At 35.0% G+C, this 15,577-nt stretch overlaps 3 protein-coding genes across 3 annotated transcripts; all 3 read right to left on the reverse strand.

The window, feature by feature from the left end:
• Positions 1-1,132: 1,132 nt before the first annotated feature.
• Positions 1,133-3,867, reverse strand: LOC145087585 (putative isoprenylcysteine alpha-carbonyl methylesterase ICMEL2). The gene is made up of 11 exons (XM_079025566.1): positions 3,483-3,867; positions 3,073-3,146; positions 2,889-2,958; positions 2,732-2,812; positions 2,581-2,655; positions 2,402-2,503; positions 2,178-2,315; positions 2,012-2,077; positions 1,788-1,931; positions 1,619-1,709; positions 1,133-1,516 (listed from the first exon to the last, which is right to left on the reverse strand). The coding sequence occupies exons 1-11, from the start codon at positions 3,668-3,670 to the stop codon at positions 1,355-1,357; spliced, it is 1,191 nt and encodes a 396-aa protein (XP_078881692.1). The 5' UTR covers positions 3,671-3,867; the 3' UTR covers positions 1,133-1,354.
• Positions 3,868-5,868: 2,001 nt separating this feature from the next.
• LOC145087587 (uncharacterized) lies at positions 5,869-8,068 on the reverse strand. The gene is made up of 8 exons (XM_079025568.1): positions 7,768-8,068; positions 7,389-7,503; positions 7,092-7,309; positions 6,883-7,003; positions 6,709-6,793; positions 6,489-6,602; positions 6,361-6,400; positions 5,869-6,275 (listed from the first exon to the last, which is right to left on the reverse strand). Exons 1-8 carry the CDS (start codon positions 7,939-7,941, stop codon positions 6,120-6,122), a joined length of 1,023 nt encoding a protein of 340 aa, XP_078881694.1. The 5' UTR covers positions 7,942-8,068; the 3' UTR covers positions 5,869-6,119.
• Positions 8,069-10,886: 2,818 nt separating this feature from the next.
• LOC145087586 (proline-rich receptor-like protein kinase PERK8) lies at positions 10,887-14,907 on the reverse strand. The gene is made up of 8 exons (XM_079025567.1): positions 13,065-14,907; positions 12,530-12,955; positions 12,357-12,443; positions 12,198-12,268; positions 11,961-12,037; positions 11,718-11,865; positions 11,464-11,625; positions 10,887-11,385 (listed from the first exon to the last, which is right to left on the reverse strand). The coding sequence occupies exons 1-8, from the start codon at positions 14,029-14,031 to the stop codon at positions 11,170-11,172; spliced, it is 2,154 nt and encodes a 717-aa protein (XP_078881693.1). The 5' UTR covers positions 14,032-14,907; the 3' UTR covers positions 10,887-11,169.
• Between the last annotated feature and the right edge of the window lie 670 nt (positions 14,908-15,577).

Raw genomic sequence — 15,577 nt, forward strand, 5'->3', positions numbered from 1 at the left:
AATAAATAAAGGTTTTTTTGCCACATGTCACACTCTCATTCAATTTGCCAATTAATTTTGTGGTTATTTTAAGTTAATTTATTTTCCACATGTCACTTTATGAGTTTTCTATTTTAATAAATTTCACATAATACTTTAATATAATAATTACAATAAATGTAATAGTAAATGAATATTAATCTCATTAATAGACTAACCTTCTTATTTCAAAATTCCCAAATTAAAGCTCATTAGTTTATTTTGTTTATTTATTTAATTTTAAAAGATAAAAAATCAATTTTAATAATTCATTATTTTTTATTTTCTTATAAATTCAAAGTTTTTAAATATTTAGACCTTTATATTTAATTTTTTTAATTAACCCATATAATACATGGGTCTTACACCTAGTGAGTATATATATAAAGGTAAAAAGATAATTTGTTTTTTTAATTTTGAATATTGAGCGTTTGCAACGGTCATTACCCCAACGTATATTTTTTTCCCGTTTCAATACGTCGCAACGGCCTTGGGAATCGGCTTAACGAAATGTAATGAGTAGGGGCGGTGTTCCCCCTATTACAACGGCATTTCGGCCATCCACCTCAACCACAACGAGTCTCAACGAGACCAATACCGCATACTCTAAGGAAATCTAATCTTTATTATTCTTTTAAATGCTTCCAACTTATAACCAATTAGAGAAATTAAATATCTTCTTACTTTTTATTCCTACAAATCATCCTATCCAATTAAATAGTGACATGTGTAACATTTAATATTTATTTAATGATATTTTAATATATACTAATATAACACATCATCATTGAATTGAGTATCAGAATTTAGAGGAATATTGGTCAACTGATACTAATAATAACCATAATGTTCACTTCTTTCTGTTTTGTGCGACCTTAGCATGATCAATAGCAAAAGCTGGGAGCGATGTCAGTTATTATGCTAATGCTTGTGCATAGTTTATTTAGCAACCATGTAGTTTTAGGATCGAAGTCAAAGACCCATATCTCTCTCTCTCTCTCTCTCTCTCTCTCTATATATATATATATATATATATATATATATATATATATATATATATATATATATATATATATATATATAAGATTTAAAGGGCTTAGAACTAATAATTCACTTTATTTGTAAACCTTATTGTGGAATTAATAAACCCTTTTATTTTTACAAGTAATTATGTGTAAGCAAACCTTCATAGTCTTCAAATCGACTACAAGAGATCAAACAACACTAACTTTACAACACCAAACAACAATCGATCTACATACAACATTCCAAACTGTAAATTTAAATGCCTGCTGTGGTTTAATTATAAGTTTTAAGAATATAGTAACTTCCCTCCTTAAAAGGGGCTGAACATGGAAGCTAACATCAACATGGGTTCTGGACAAAGGCGTTTTCTTGGAGGTGCTGTAGCAACCTTAGCAAGTGCATCAGCATCACCACCATGTATGTAATCAACAATGTAATCAAATACCTCATCTTTACCCCCTCTTAGAGCATTCTGTCACAGATTGATGAGTTGGAAAAATCTCAAAAAACAATCAGTATTCAGTAGAGTTAGTTTGAATTAACAGTTAACAGTTAACATCAACTGTCAACTTACTTGAACAAATAAATCTGTATGGCTTTTCCCATTGCATAGTTTCAACTCAGCTCTCACACCAACTCTGTTAAGACTCGCAACAAAACTTATACTGCAAAAAATCAAATAGTATTTATTAATTCAAGACATCCACATATCCGAATATTACTAAATGTATCGGAAATCAAACCTTGCATCTGCTGGTATTGAATAGTCTGCAGTTCCATGGAAAAGGATAACATGGGGAAATTTAGAAACAGCATTCATAACACTTGGATCTTCAATCAAGATTTCAGGAGAAAAACGTTTCAACGATTCCTCCCCCTCCATGATACTATTAATTAATTAATTACCAAAATATACCAATTAAAAAAGCATTTGGGGTTAAAATTAAACAAAAAATACTATTAATACCTTAAAAGTATAGAGCGGTGGAAGCCTCGACTATCAAAATGTTCAACTAGACTTGGTAGATTGTAGCTGCATGAGTTGCAAAGTTTAAAGATTAATGTAATTTCTCATTTTAAAGAAAAGAAATAAATAAAATAAGACAGATATATGGATGGTTTTTAGTTTTTACACTCCAGATAAACCAAAATAAGCTTTGATCTGAGAGACACTCCAAGAGATGGTCTCTCCTTTGGATTCCTTAATGGCCTGCTGAAAGAGTACACAAGAAGATATATGGGCACCAGCAGATTGTCCCATTACATAAATCCTGTTAATTAAACAAGGCTGATGTCAGCATATATGTATATAATGTCATACCAAATTTCAATAAATATTAGTATACAAGGAGCTCACCTATTTGGATCACCTCCATATTCAGCAATGTTTTTGCACACAAAAGATATTCCTTGAGAAATATCTTCAACCATATCACTTATTGTACCCTGAGGATAGTTCCTACATTCAAACCAAATTATCTCTGTTTTAATCATAATTTATCTCTCAAGTCTTATGAATTTGGTCAGTCAAGTCACCTGTAGTCAAGAGATGCCACTATGATATCCCTTTCTGCTAACGGAAGAGCGAAAAGGGCACCCAATCCTTTATATCTATATAATAGAAAAAAATTATTTGGATCATCAAACACAGTGATAATGGAGACATGAAGTTTGAGTGTTTGCTTACCCTATCATCCATGCTCCACCAGTCACAAAGATAATGACAGGTTTCGGGCCATCTTTATCTTTTGGTAAGAATAGATCCAATCTGGAAAATAATCAAACTAAATGCATAAACAAACATAATGTGGCATCTAAATTACGAATCAACATGGCGACATTACCTATTTCTAGGCTGATCACCATAAACCACACTTCTACGGATATGGGTTGAGAGGCAAAATTGATATGCAACTGTAAAATTAAAAGTTAAATTGCAAAACATGATATTTCAAGATTGAGGTTCTAATAATATGTATGAAAAAACTTGATATGAGAGGGAAAAAAGTAACCCATCACCAAACAAACCTTTGAGCAAGCCAGGTGATATCAGCGATGTGTAAACCAAGAGGGAAACAGCCCTCGACTTATTTCGGCCTACCCTGATTCAAAAAAAAAAAAAAAAAAAATGAAATTAAAGCGCCACAATTCATGTAAGAATTGCTAGATTTTTTAATTGTAAACCCATTAAGAAACATCTGAAAGTTCCTCCAGAATGTTATGTTACATTCTGTATGATCGCAATAACGGTATACTCAACTGGAGCAACTCGATTTTTTTCTATTAACATTTCTCGCAACAACAATTTGTATATACAAATTTATGTAAAGAATCAATGAAACGCGGAAAGCTTCTCAAGCTTTGTGGAAAACTTGTTCTGCAAACGATTTGAAGTCAAATGATATATAGTACGGAGAATTATAAAAAAAGAATTGTACCCGAGATAGCTGATGAGAGTAAAAATAAGACCAATTATTAAATAAGTTTCAGTAGCAGCATGTATCAAATCGAGACTGAAGGATTCTGATGGAGGTAGGCATTGATCAGAATTTATCACCGGCGAAACATTACTGGAGTTTCTCCGTCTCGTGCCACTGCCAAAGGTAGGGTTGTTGGTTGTCTTCATGTCTTCAGCGAAGCTTCGAAGCCTGCATTAACCAATTCCCGGCGTTTTTTTTTTGAATAAATGGATAAATTCAAAAATAGCAAGGATGTAAAAAGGATATCAGGATAAAAAACTAAAAGAAAATCTTTAGGGAATCCAATTTATAATCCCTGTATAGATAAACGGATTATTTCTAGTGATGTTTGTATAATCCTATCCTTTTTACATAAATTTCAGTTTAAAAATAGATGTAGGTCCGTTATATATCCCAACTAATTGCCTATTGTGGATTCATGATCATTTAAACGTGTATTATATTTCGTTGTTGTTTGCTTATATTGTTTTTAATAATTTAGACGTTAATATGTTAAAAAACGTGTATTGGGTTTGTTAAGGAAAAGCTTATCAAGACAAATGTTGATTTTTGTTGTTTTAAAATTATTTTATTTATTTACTTATTATTATTATTATTATTTTATTTATTTAATTACTTAATTAATTAAATGGAAAAAATTAGCCATAAATTTGAGATGTTACAATTACGGAATTACCTACCCTAGGACGATTTCGTGCCCAAAATTGCAATGTCCAAGAACAAGTGGTGATATATTCTTTTCATTTCCGACACCGTCTTCCAAAATTCGATCTTGTCGAATGCTTCCACTTCACAAATACCAAGTCAATAATCTTCCTTCTTAACTTCTTGGTTTTCTTATCATGATGACTTCTCCTTCTTCAATTAAACACTTGTTCTCATCTACTCAAATCTCTTGGATAGGTAGTAGTTCCATTTTGTCTCCAAAACCTTATACTCAAATAACACATGGAACACATTATGTATTCTTTCCAACTCCGTTGGTAACTTGAGCTAGTAAGTTTGCTTTTGACACACACCAAGACCTTTAATGGCCCAATGTATTGTGGGTTTAACTTTTCCTTTTTTTTTCGAAAATGAATTACTCCTCTCGAAGGTGACACTTTGAGCAAAACTTGATCACCTACTTCAAAAGTCATCAGTCAATTCTTAAGGTTTGCATAGCTCTTTCATCATTTTGAGTAGCCATCATCCTTTTGCGAATTATTTCAACATTTTCTGTCGTCTTGTGAATTAGGCCCGACCCTATAAACACCTTTTCACCCGCTTGTAACCAACATGATGGGGATATGCACTTCTTTCCATACAAAGCTTTGTATGGAGCCATCTTAATAGTTGAGTGACAACTATTATTATATGGGAACTCTATTAAGGGTAAATGTTTGTCCAAGCCACCCGTAAACTTCAAAACACAAGCCCTCAACATATCTTCTAATGTCTGAATTGTTCTCTCAGCTCGTCGGCTTATGGATGGTGCGCAGTACTTAGGCATAATTTTTGTGTCATCAATTCTTTCAACTCTAAAGCTGCCAACTGGTAAGGAGCTTTAGCAATTGGTGTCATCCCTTGTGCCAAGGCAATATCAAACCTCACTTGACGATCAAGTGCTAATCCAGACAAGTCTTCCGGAAAGACTTTTGGGTGTTCTTTAACAGCTTCAATATATTCCTTAGAAACTTTCTCCTTTGTTGCATCCACCACATATGCCAAATATGCTTGGCATCCCTTCATCAGACATTTACGAGTCTTCATCACATTCATTAGTGCTTTAGGCACCCTTCTTCTATCTACATAAATGTGGATTTGCTTCCCCTAGGTTGCATTTGCTCTAAACATCTTCTTTCCACACAGGATCTTGACTTCGAATTTTGAACTTTGAACTCAACCCCACTGCATTCTAATGTTACATCAGGATATTCTTTTTTTAACAAAAATATTTTTCACATTTGTTATTTCAACCGCCAAACTCTTTTCTAGTACACGCGAAGGAACTTGTAACTTATCACAAAAATCACTAGACGCAAACAAGTGGGTTGCCCCCAAAGCAAAAAGTAATAACTTATAGTAATTCAAAATTTAATAATATCATAATTAACAAAAACAAAACATCATAACAAATAAATAAATCATAAAATGACATGTATATTCATCAACAAAAAGTTATAAACCCATACAAGTTACTACTTACTACGTGTCTTGATTTCAAGGCACATGGAATTATGTGGATTATTTTTAGTTGTCAATCGCATTCCATCACATTTGCTCTTTTGCATCATGCTCCTCTCACTACTAGATTTCAAATATACAAACACATTGTTGACTTTCAAAGTCATACCCCTGAATAAGTGCTGCAGCCTCATTTTCTTAACATACCTTTCATTACAGCACAAAAACACCATAATCCAAAAATTCAAGAGAATCAACAAGATACCATCTCCTACTCAAACAAATAGATCCAAATTGCAAAATCACCAACATACAAATCAAAAACACGATCCAGGTTAGGTTAAACTAACAAGATTCGGATATTTGTCTCAAAAAATCCTTGATGAAAAATCTTATTCTACTCTTCTCCAATGTTTCCTTTAATGATGATCATTGCCTAAACCACCATTTTTGTATTGTAGATAAGGGAGTGTATAAAAATGGAGCATATTTATGGATGAGAGGAGTGGCTGTCTTCCCAACTTTAGCCCACACACTTTGATGGTAACCAGCAGTCACAGGTGCATGATACATCAGCTTCAACAGCTGCAAACCCAAAAATATATGCAAAAATTAAATAAATATCACAAAACATGTCACATAATCTAAGAATTATAACCATCAAACTAACCTGCCAATACATAAAAGTTTGTATAATGTTACGCTGCCACCTACATTTGCAAATCAAAGATTTTAGAAAAAGCAGCTCACATAAAGATTTATTTTAACTGATTAATTCTAGATAAATTAGATACTCACGATAAAAGAGAGATAATCAAAAGGAATCCGATTCCAATCTCAGCTTGTGAAGACAATATGCTAAGTGTTGTGGTGTTTGATTCTGCCCAAACACAAGCATCTTCCAAGTACTTCCTGTTGAAAATGGAAAGAAACTATGAAGATGAATACACATAACAATGACTCAAATGTGCAATTATGATGATCATAAAAGAAGAGTGGGGATATCATATCATATAACCTGTACAAGGGTGCTTGACTGAAATTATGTCTGAGGAATTTTGCAGAATGTTCTAAGGCACGACATAAGATGGGAAGCAAAGCAACTGTCATATCATTCAACATTGTAACAACAATCAGATGCAAAGTTTAAAGAAATTTGGAGCATATAAATGAATTTATAAGTAACACTAACATTTAAGTTGAAGATTTGAGGAGACAAAGGTGAGGCAGTAAATGAAGTAGATAAAATCTTTGGTTGCAATTACTGACTGAAGCCACACTTGGACTGCCTGCAAATTCCATGCCCTTGGTTTCTGCAAACGATAAGGAATACCAGCATCATGAAATGACAATCATATAAAAGGTTCAATGATGATGAAATTGAAGGTCATTATTACTCACCCCATATAGAGAGTAGAGAGAATACAAAGATGAACATAGAGTGCCCATAAATGAGAGGCGATATGCCCTATTAGAAAGACTTGCAGGTATGAATGGGAGCATAGCAAGCACAGCCACTGCAATCACCCAAGCATTGACAGAAAATTGTATTGTTTGTCTATCCCAACGCAATGGAGTTGAATTCATAGTCGATGCTCCTGTTGCTTGTGTAGTTGATCCTACAAAGTTCAATACCCCAAGGGGTTGAAGAGTAATGATGCAATTCAGATCAGATAAATGTGAAAGAAGATAATCTACCTGAGTTCTGAGATGGCCTGCGTTCTCTTGTAGATGATGATGGTGGTGGAGGTGATGATCTTGTAGGCTGAGAAGTATTTTGGATTGTCATCGGTTCCACTACAAAATCAGGGTCCTGATAGCGATATAGATTCCAAGTGCAATTAGGAAATGATACATAAATGCTAAATATGAGTTTACATATAAGACTGAACTGAAGATTCTATATTAACAATTGCAAATAAAACCAAAAGTCAAATTTTAAGATCAAAAGATGGTTCAACGTCAAGCTATTCAGTTAATCAAAATACACAAATCAATCAGATTAAAACGCGATGAAGATTGGAAAAATTAGGAGCGAATTGAGAAATGAGGGAGGAAGTGAAAGATGGGTACGGACAATGTAACGCTGATAGAATTTGCGTTTGTAGTGGGTGATAACATCGGAGCGAGAAGCCATGTGAGGAGGGATGAGAATATTCGACCAATAATCGGCCCATTTAGGGTCGTTTTCGTAGTCATAGGCCGCCGCCGCTATCTTCTTCATCTTCTGTGGATCTTGTTCTTCCCCCATTATACCTACACTCTTCACTCTTCAATTTGATCGCTGCTTATCTTTATCAAGAAATTCAGCAACCACGACGGAGTTGTGATGATAGTGATACTGCACGATCGGGTAAATAACAAAACACCCCCTAGGTTTTCGGCTATTCACTCTCCAAAGTCCAAACCATTACTGTTGTCCTTTTACAACCAATTATATGATATGTCTATTTTAACCCTTCATGATTTTTTGTTCACTCAAAAGATCTTTAAGTTATAGTTTACAAAAAAATGGGCTCAACATCTCTATCACCAGCTGTTGCAACCCTTTCCTGAGTTTTAGCAAAGAAAAAAGAAGTAAGGAGAGAAAAGAATAGAAAGAAAAAAAATTGTATTTTGTGTTCCCGAGTTATGAAGAAGCCAGAGAAAAATTAAACATTTTGTTATTTTTCTTCAAATCCTTCCAAATCGGAAGGAAAGTTAGAAGGAAAAATGATCATTATATTTCCTTCCACTTCATTTATTTAATGAAACTCGAAACACCAATTTCTTTTACTTTCTTTCCACTTTCATCAATTTCTTTTTATTTATCTCCTTAAGTTAAACTTAGGAACATGAAAGTAGCGGAATAAATCCACATTCTCATTTCTATTGGGGATATATAAATGCATCTGCGTCCCGATCTTCAAACAATAACCCTAAAATGAAACTAAAGTTCTTTTTCTTGCTACAAAATTACAATTTTTATATAGATAGAAACTCAAAAAAATACAATTACAAATATAAGTTTATATATTTCAGTCGACGAAGAAAAACATTGCTTATCTTACTAACATAAGTTTACAAATTTTAAAATCACAAATATAAATGCGCTCCATGATCTACCTAATGCACTCTCGTTTTCATAAATGCAATCCTAACCTTCCACGATGCACTAGAACCTTGCTAAATGCGCTTGAGGTGAGGAGAATGCATTGGTTCTCCTAAAGGTGCACTCTTGTTGTAAAGACCCTCTCTTGGTGCAAAGGTGCTCCATGTGATAGCTCTTCATAAATGCATTGCATGCATGAAGAATGTGCATCATGCATGGTCAAGGGCACTCCAGGTGTTTGGAAGGTGGCCATGCACATTACCTCAATATTGAAGATTCTAGAAGCAGTTGCATGGTGTCATGTGATTGGCTGACATCTATTTAGACCTATGAATAGATGAATATGGCCTATCAGGGTTTCATGTCTTATTCCTAGTCTATAAACATGGGCTACTAGTTAGGATTTATGATGGTCTTTTGTATGATCTTCTGATAGTCATTACGATGTCTTTGGTTTGTATCGATTGTACAGTTGCTCTGTTTGAGCTCACAAACAAGAATAATCTCTCATGTCGTGTAGACATAGGTCTCATTCACCAAACCACATTAAATAGTGTGTGTGATTCTGCATGCTTTCTCGTTTACTTCCTATGGTGAGTACAAGTGTTCAAAATCGGATATCCGAAAATTTGAATATCCGAAATTTCAAATAGTTGATTTTTGGTATTAGATTTTGTATCCGAAATTTCGGATACGGATTCGGATACCAAAACTGGATATCCAAAAATTTGAAATTTTATTCAAATTTTAAAGACATATAAATTTTTTAAATTAGAAAGACATATTTTTAAATTAAAAATGCATATGAAGTAATATAGGTATTTAATTAAGGGCACTGTGAATATGTTTTAGTTAATAACATTCATATCATAAGACATTTGTGATTAAAATAATAAATAATGTATAAACTAAAATCAAAATTTTCAGATATCGAATATTTGGGTTATCCGAAAAATCTGAAAAACACTATCCAATTCTGATTCCGAAAAATCGGATATCCGATTTTTCGGATAATTTGGATTCAGAAATTCGAAACTTCGAATATGGATATTTTTGAACACCCCTAACGGTGACCATACCCGATGGTCATATAGTTGCTTCCCTTTCTTTTAAAAAATCATATAATTGTAATTTTTAGTTCTCATCATATATATAAAATAGTCTAACCATTGATTATCTAGTTCTTACAATCGTTTCCCTTCCTACAGATTCAACTATTTCCGTCTTTCTTCTAAAATTGTCTTCATTGTTGATGATTTTAGTGTTATCAAGTCATTTAGTATGTTCAGGATTAGCTGGGGAGCTCAATTTTTGCTATATTGTGAACTTAGGAGGTTCCCGAATGTATGATTGCATAAGTTGATTTGATCTCAAGGACACCGGGTGTGAGAACAATGCCTCAGGTGGAGTTTGAGGGGAGTGGGGCAGCACCCCGACCAAAATGATATCCATAGGTAACATGTAGTATATCTTGTTTGTTAGTTTCTTGCCAAAATCAACTGACATGTTTGTTCCCAATAGACACGATTTTCCCAGTCAAGTTTCAACATAAATATTAATTGTCTTCGTTCTATAAATACTTTCCAAAACCTATAAGTGTATGGTTATGGTTTTACAGGCTTTATTTTTTTCCCTTTATGTTGCAAATTTGTTGTCTTGAAGAACATACAACAATAACATGTATTCTGTTATTTGAATCTTGGATTTTGCCTTAAATCAAGATTGAATTTTTTGGGATTAATTTCATGTAACCTTTTGGCTATAGGGTTGAAATTACATGTTTTGGAATGTGTTTCAAAAACGATCTAAAAAATATCCAAATTCAGTTTGATAATCATTGCCATGTTTTTCTAACAGTCCTTTAAAGATACAAACATCTTGAAAACAAATTTAAATATCCAGAAGATGGTATTAGTGTGGTGTTTGCATAATGTTGATGGGGGAGAGTATTATTAAATTTGGGAAACCAAATGTTACAATTGTCAATTGACTTGTAATATTAAGTATTTATTCGTAAATTTACACAATGGTGGTTAATTGTAGGCAGTCGAGTTTGATGTTAGGGAAACAGTGCTAACAGAAACACCAGAACAAAGGATCACAAATACACATTGAAAGAGAAGAATAACAAGAAAAGATTCTTACATTGTTAGATCACATGGACAACAAAATTTACTTACATGGAAAAATTGGCACAAGATTTCCCTTCCATAAAGAATGAACAAGATGGCAACCACCATGTCAATTTTCTATACACCAAACGGGCCAACAGTGTAGTGTAAGAGAATCACACAAATAAACAGCTCTGTGGTCACATACATACATACTATCTTAATAATATCTTTACTTGGTGGATAGAGAATTAGAAAAGAATGTGTGTGTTAATTATCAAAACATGTGTCGTGATTCTTCACTCTTCCAACTGGTCTGAGAATTATTATTAAAATATTCAGAACTGTAGTCTTGACTACCAAAAGCCATTCTTTGGAATAATCTAATTTGTGCAGACTGTTCTCGCGAATCAAAGATTTCACTCTGCCCTGGTTTCATCCCGTTTGACAGATCCGTTGTGAACTCGACAATCGAGTCCAAAGCTCTCACCACCTGCACCACTCATGATATTAGGGTTAGGGTTTCCATATTTTCATTTTTACCAGAATGAAGCATGGATGTGATGATTACCTGACTCATTCGTGGCCTTTTTGGGGCTAAATGGCGTATACAGGCTGCAGCTGCTTCAATCATCCGGAACATTTCAACCTGCACATAATTCTTTTCCAGCCTCGGATCTACCAGTTCTTCAAAATCCTCGTGTTCAAGTGCCTGATTCAGCAATGGTCGAGCCTGAAACCACACATGATGAAGAAGAAAGATTAATTTAATGAAACTTTTTAATTTTTCTAGGTCAAAGAGTGCTGAGTGAGTCATAAACCTACCCATTCAACCAGGCTCTCATCCCCCAGGGGCTGAGACCCATCCACAGGTTTACGCCCAGTGATTAGTTCTAACAGCACTACCCCGAATGAGAAAACATCAGACTTTTCAGTCAACTTCCCGCTTGAAGCATATTCAGGAGCCATATATCTGAAATTTTTCAAAAAATAAATAAATTTAACAAAACAGGACAGGACATTATAACGTCCAAAAAAATGGATATAGTCATATAGTCATAGGCTTACCCAAAGGTTCCCATGACACGAGTTGTGACATGCGTATTAGTATCCATGGCTAACTTTGCAAGCCCAAAATCTGCTACCTGAGTAAGTGCCAATCACACAAATATAAATATGCATTTCAAAAATACATAAATCACTCTATCTGGTTTTCTATTGCAAACAAACCATTGTTCTTGATTGCAGAAAAAAGAAAACTACAATACATCTTGCAAACAATGGTTCGAAAGGTTAATAAGATACCTGGGCATCAAAGTTGTCATCTAATAGAATGTTCGATGACTTAATATCCCTGTGAATGATCCTTGGATGACCTGATACATGTACAACAAAAATGTAACATCTTATACAATATACAAATATAAATAAATAAATAAATAAATATTGAGAACGTGAACTTACAATCTTCATGCAAGTAAGCCAAACCACGGGCTGCACCAGCAGCAACTCGAATTCGGGTGGACCACTCCATAACCGGCCTGTCTGGGCCTACAAAGCAAAGGGAGGAGATTTATAATTAAAAAAAAAAAGCAAAAAGAAAAAAATTGGAATGGATTACAGAATTGAAAAGTTACCATGAAGATGGAAATGAAGGGTGTCGTTTGAGACAAACTGATAAACAAGTAGTCTTTGATGCTCAGAAATACAATAACCAACAAGTGAAACTAAATGACGATGATGAACACGACTAATGATTTCAACTTCTGCTCTGAATTCACGTTCACCTTGTCCACCACCAATTTTCAGCTGTTTAACAGCAACTTCTCTCCCATCTGTTAACAACCCCTTGTAAACACACCCAAATCCACCTTCACCTAAAATATTGCTTACTGAAAACCCATCTGTAGCCTCCGATAATTCTTCATACGTAAACCATGCCCTCGAGTTTCCTACACCACCACCCTCCGGTGAGTACATGGAAATGGAATTACTCCCCACCCCTGATGGGCTTCCACCCAATCGGTTATGAGCAGATTGTTGGGAACTAAGAAATTGAGCATCTGTAAGTTAAAAAAACATAAAAACAATATTAATGAACCCAACTAACGCAATAAAGGCATACCAGATGTAATAAATCATAAATGGTTGTGTAGTATAATAAATAATCACCTGATTTTTGGGAGGAAGCAGAAGGTGAAGGCATGATGTAGTTACCAGTAGGGCGTCCACCACGTTTCTTTTGTCTTTTTTTGAACCACACAGCCATTATGAAGAGACTGAGTGTCACAAATGTCACAACAACACCAATTGCCACTGCGCCACCTGTTCTTGGTCCACGGGAACCACCACCGGATGTACCATTTTGGTTAGCATTTGTGGTGGTGTTTGTTGCTCTTGCGGTTGGTTTCTCTGTGGGTGGTGCTAATTGGGATATAGGTGGGGTTCCGAATGCGGGAGTGGAGGAGTTGGTTGGGATTGGGGTTGATGATGGAGGAGGTGAGGATGTTGAAGATGGAGGGGTGATGGAGGTGTTTGAGGGTGGAGCAGGTGGACGTGGTGCGGGGATTTCAGGTGGGTTTGCATGTGGTGGGGGAGGAGAGGTGGAGAGGGGTGGTGGTGATGGAACGTTTTCTGGAGGTGGTGGAGAAGGAGAAACAGGTGCGGGTGGAGATGGAGAGGGGGGAGAGACTGTGTCGTCAGGTTGGTTTGGAGGAGGAGGGGAAGTTGTTGGTTCTGGTGGAGGAGATGCATCTGATGGTGGTGGAGGAGATAAATCTGGAGGAGGTGGTGAGTTTGCAGGTGGAGTGGCGGTGACAGGAGGTGGTAGTGGTGGAGGAGTAGTTGCGGGGGATTCTGGTGGTGGTGCTGCAGGTGATGGAGGAGGAGAAGCAGGTAGTTCCGGTGGTGGTGGTGGTGATGCATCTGGTGGCGGTGATGCATCTGGTGTAGATGGAGGCGGTGGACTGGCGACTGGTAGTGGAGGCAATTGAAGAGGTGGAGCTGAAGGGAGGGCAGGAGGCGGTGGTGATCCGGTGGCCTGATCAGGCTGAGAAACAGGGGAAACAGGCACAGGGTTTGAAGCAACAGGAGGAACCGATGAGGGAGAAGAACCTGGAGAAGGTGATGTCGAAGCCATTGAAATAAGATCAAACTTCTCTTACCAACAAAATGCTTAATTTAAATCCAAAATTCCCATCGATAATGTCACAATGTAGCAGGAAACACCAATCGTTAAATCTCAAGAACCCTAGAAATCTTTGATTTATAGAGTCTAATTATAAATCTAGTAGAGGATTCTCTGATGTAACGAAACCCCAAATCACCCAGTACAGAAATCTCACCCAAATCTCAAAATTCAAGATCTAGGCAAGAACACCAAGAATAATTCCAAACTGAAGATTCAGTAATCAGTAACAAAAAGTCAAAACATTTCACCGAACACCTAGTACGCAATTCTATAATGTAATCGGATCCCAATCTCAAAACTCAAGATTTTGGCAATACCACCATGAAATAACTCAAATCAACCCAAAACCAGAGTTCCAACGAGTAATCAAACGGCCAAAATCCAGATTCAAATGCAAATGCAGCACAAAATCAAGTATGATATAGAGTAGACAACGAAAAACCCTATAAACTCTGCTTTAAAGCGATAACAAAAATCTTTTATCTCTTGCTATAATTTACCTAACCTTCTCCTTCAACCCACAGTCAAAAGACTGGGACCTTGATCATTCAAGTGGGGGTTTTGAATTTTCGTTAAGATCTTTGCTTTAGAGAAGATGGCAGGGCTGGTGTTGGTGTTGGTGTAGGCCTAGATTTGTGCAAAGTTAACGTGGGAGCGACTTTGAAGAAGTATTGAAACTGTTGATAGTGAAATTGAAGGTGATCGACATCGTAGAAGGGAAGTCAAAGCAAACATCATGAAGGGCATGTATTTGTGGTCTGTCATGTCATGTGATTGCAACCACGATTTCATATACGACCGAATGAAGACACGAACAGGGATAACATTTCATCATTCTAGACATTACTTTATTCAATCCTCCATTTTTGTGCTTTATTTATTTATTTATTTTTATTTATTGATTTTTGTTTGTATTAAACACAACGCACAAACTACAAATTGAAAAAACTTCGTTAGACATTGTATTAATTATCACGAAAAAAAAAAAAAAGATCAACTTCCAATTTAAATCCTTAAAACCATACTTTCAGATAATTCCAAAATAAAAACGATACATTTTAGGCTAAAAAAATAGTTTTTTTTTGAATAACTATTATAAATATCTTGTTAATAGCCGAAACACCGTCAAAACAATACATTCATTTAAATGGAAAATCCATCTAATTAAAATCACATTTTTATTTATCAATACTTAATTGAAAACATTGATTTATAGAGTTATTTTATTAATATTAACTATTTTATCAACAAACTAATATCTAATTATTTTAAGACGACATGCATTAATAATAATGAATTACCTGGGCTTATTCCAAGGCACTTCTCCGACTGGTTTGTTAAACTAATCGTAATAAAATATTTAAAAATAAACAATTTGACAATATATTAATTAAATTATAATATAAACGTAATTGAAGTGTAATGTTGAGGCTATATTGAATAATTCATCATGTTAGTTGAGATCTCCAGCTATAAAATGCCTCTTCACACTCTT

The sequence above is a fragment of the Lactuca serriola genome, chromosome 2 (assembly GCF_051521515.1).
Source record: "Lactuca serriola cultivar US96UC23 chromosome 2, Lser_US96UC23_V15, whole genome shotgun sequence".
NCBI lineage: Eukaryota > Viridiplantae > Streptophyta > Magnoliopsida > Asterales > Asteraceae > Lactuca > Lactuca serriola.

Coding starts and splice junctions, on each gene's coding strand:
- LOC145087585 (XM_079025566.1), bottom strand. CDS start 3,670: ATGAAGACAACCAACAACCCTACCTTTGGCAGTGGCACGAGACGGAGA. Junction 2,959..3,072: donor ATCACCTGGCTTGCTCAAAG/GTTTGTTTGGTG, acceptor TTAATTTTACAG/TTGCATATCAATTTTGCCTC. Junction 1,710..1,787: donor TCAATACCAGCAGATGCAAG/GTTTGATTTCCG, acceptor GATTTTTTGCAG/TATAAGTTTTGTTGCGAGTC.
- LOC145087587 (XM_079025568.1), bottom strand. CDS start 7,941: ATGGGGGAAGAACAAGATCCACAGAAGATGAAGAAGATAGCGGCGGCG. Junction 6,794..6,882: donor CTCAAATCTTCAACTTAAAT/GTTAGTGTTACT, acceptor ATGATATGACAG/TTGCTTTGCTTCCCATCTTA. Junction 6,276..6,360: donor AAACTTTTATGTATTGGCAG/GTTAGTTTGATG, acceptor TTGGGTTTGCAG/CTGTTGAAGCTGATGTATCA.
- LOC145087586 (XM_079025567.1), bottom strand. CDS start 14,031: ATGGCTTCGACATCACCTTCTCCAGGTTCTTCTCCCTCATCGGTTCCT. Junction 12,956..13,064: donor TGCTTCCTCCCAAAAATCAG/GTGATTATTTAT, acceptor TTTAACTTACAG/ATGCTCAATTTCTTAGTTCC. Junction 11,386..11,463: donor AAAGGCCACGAATGAGTCAG/GTAATCATCACA, acceptor TGAGTGGTGCAG/GTGGTGAGAGCTTTGGACTC.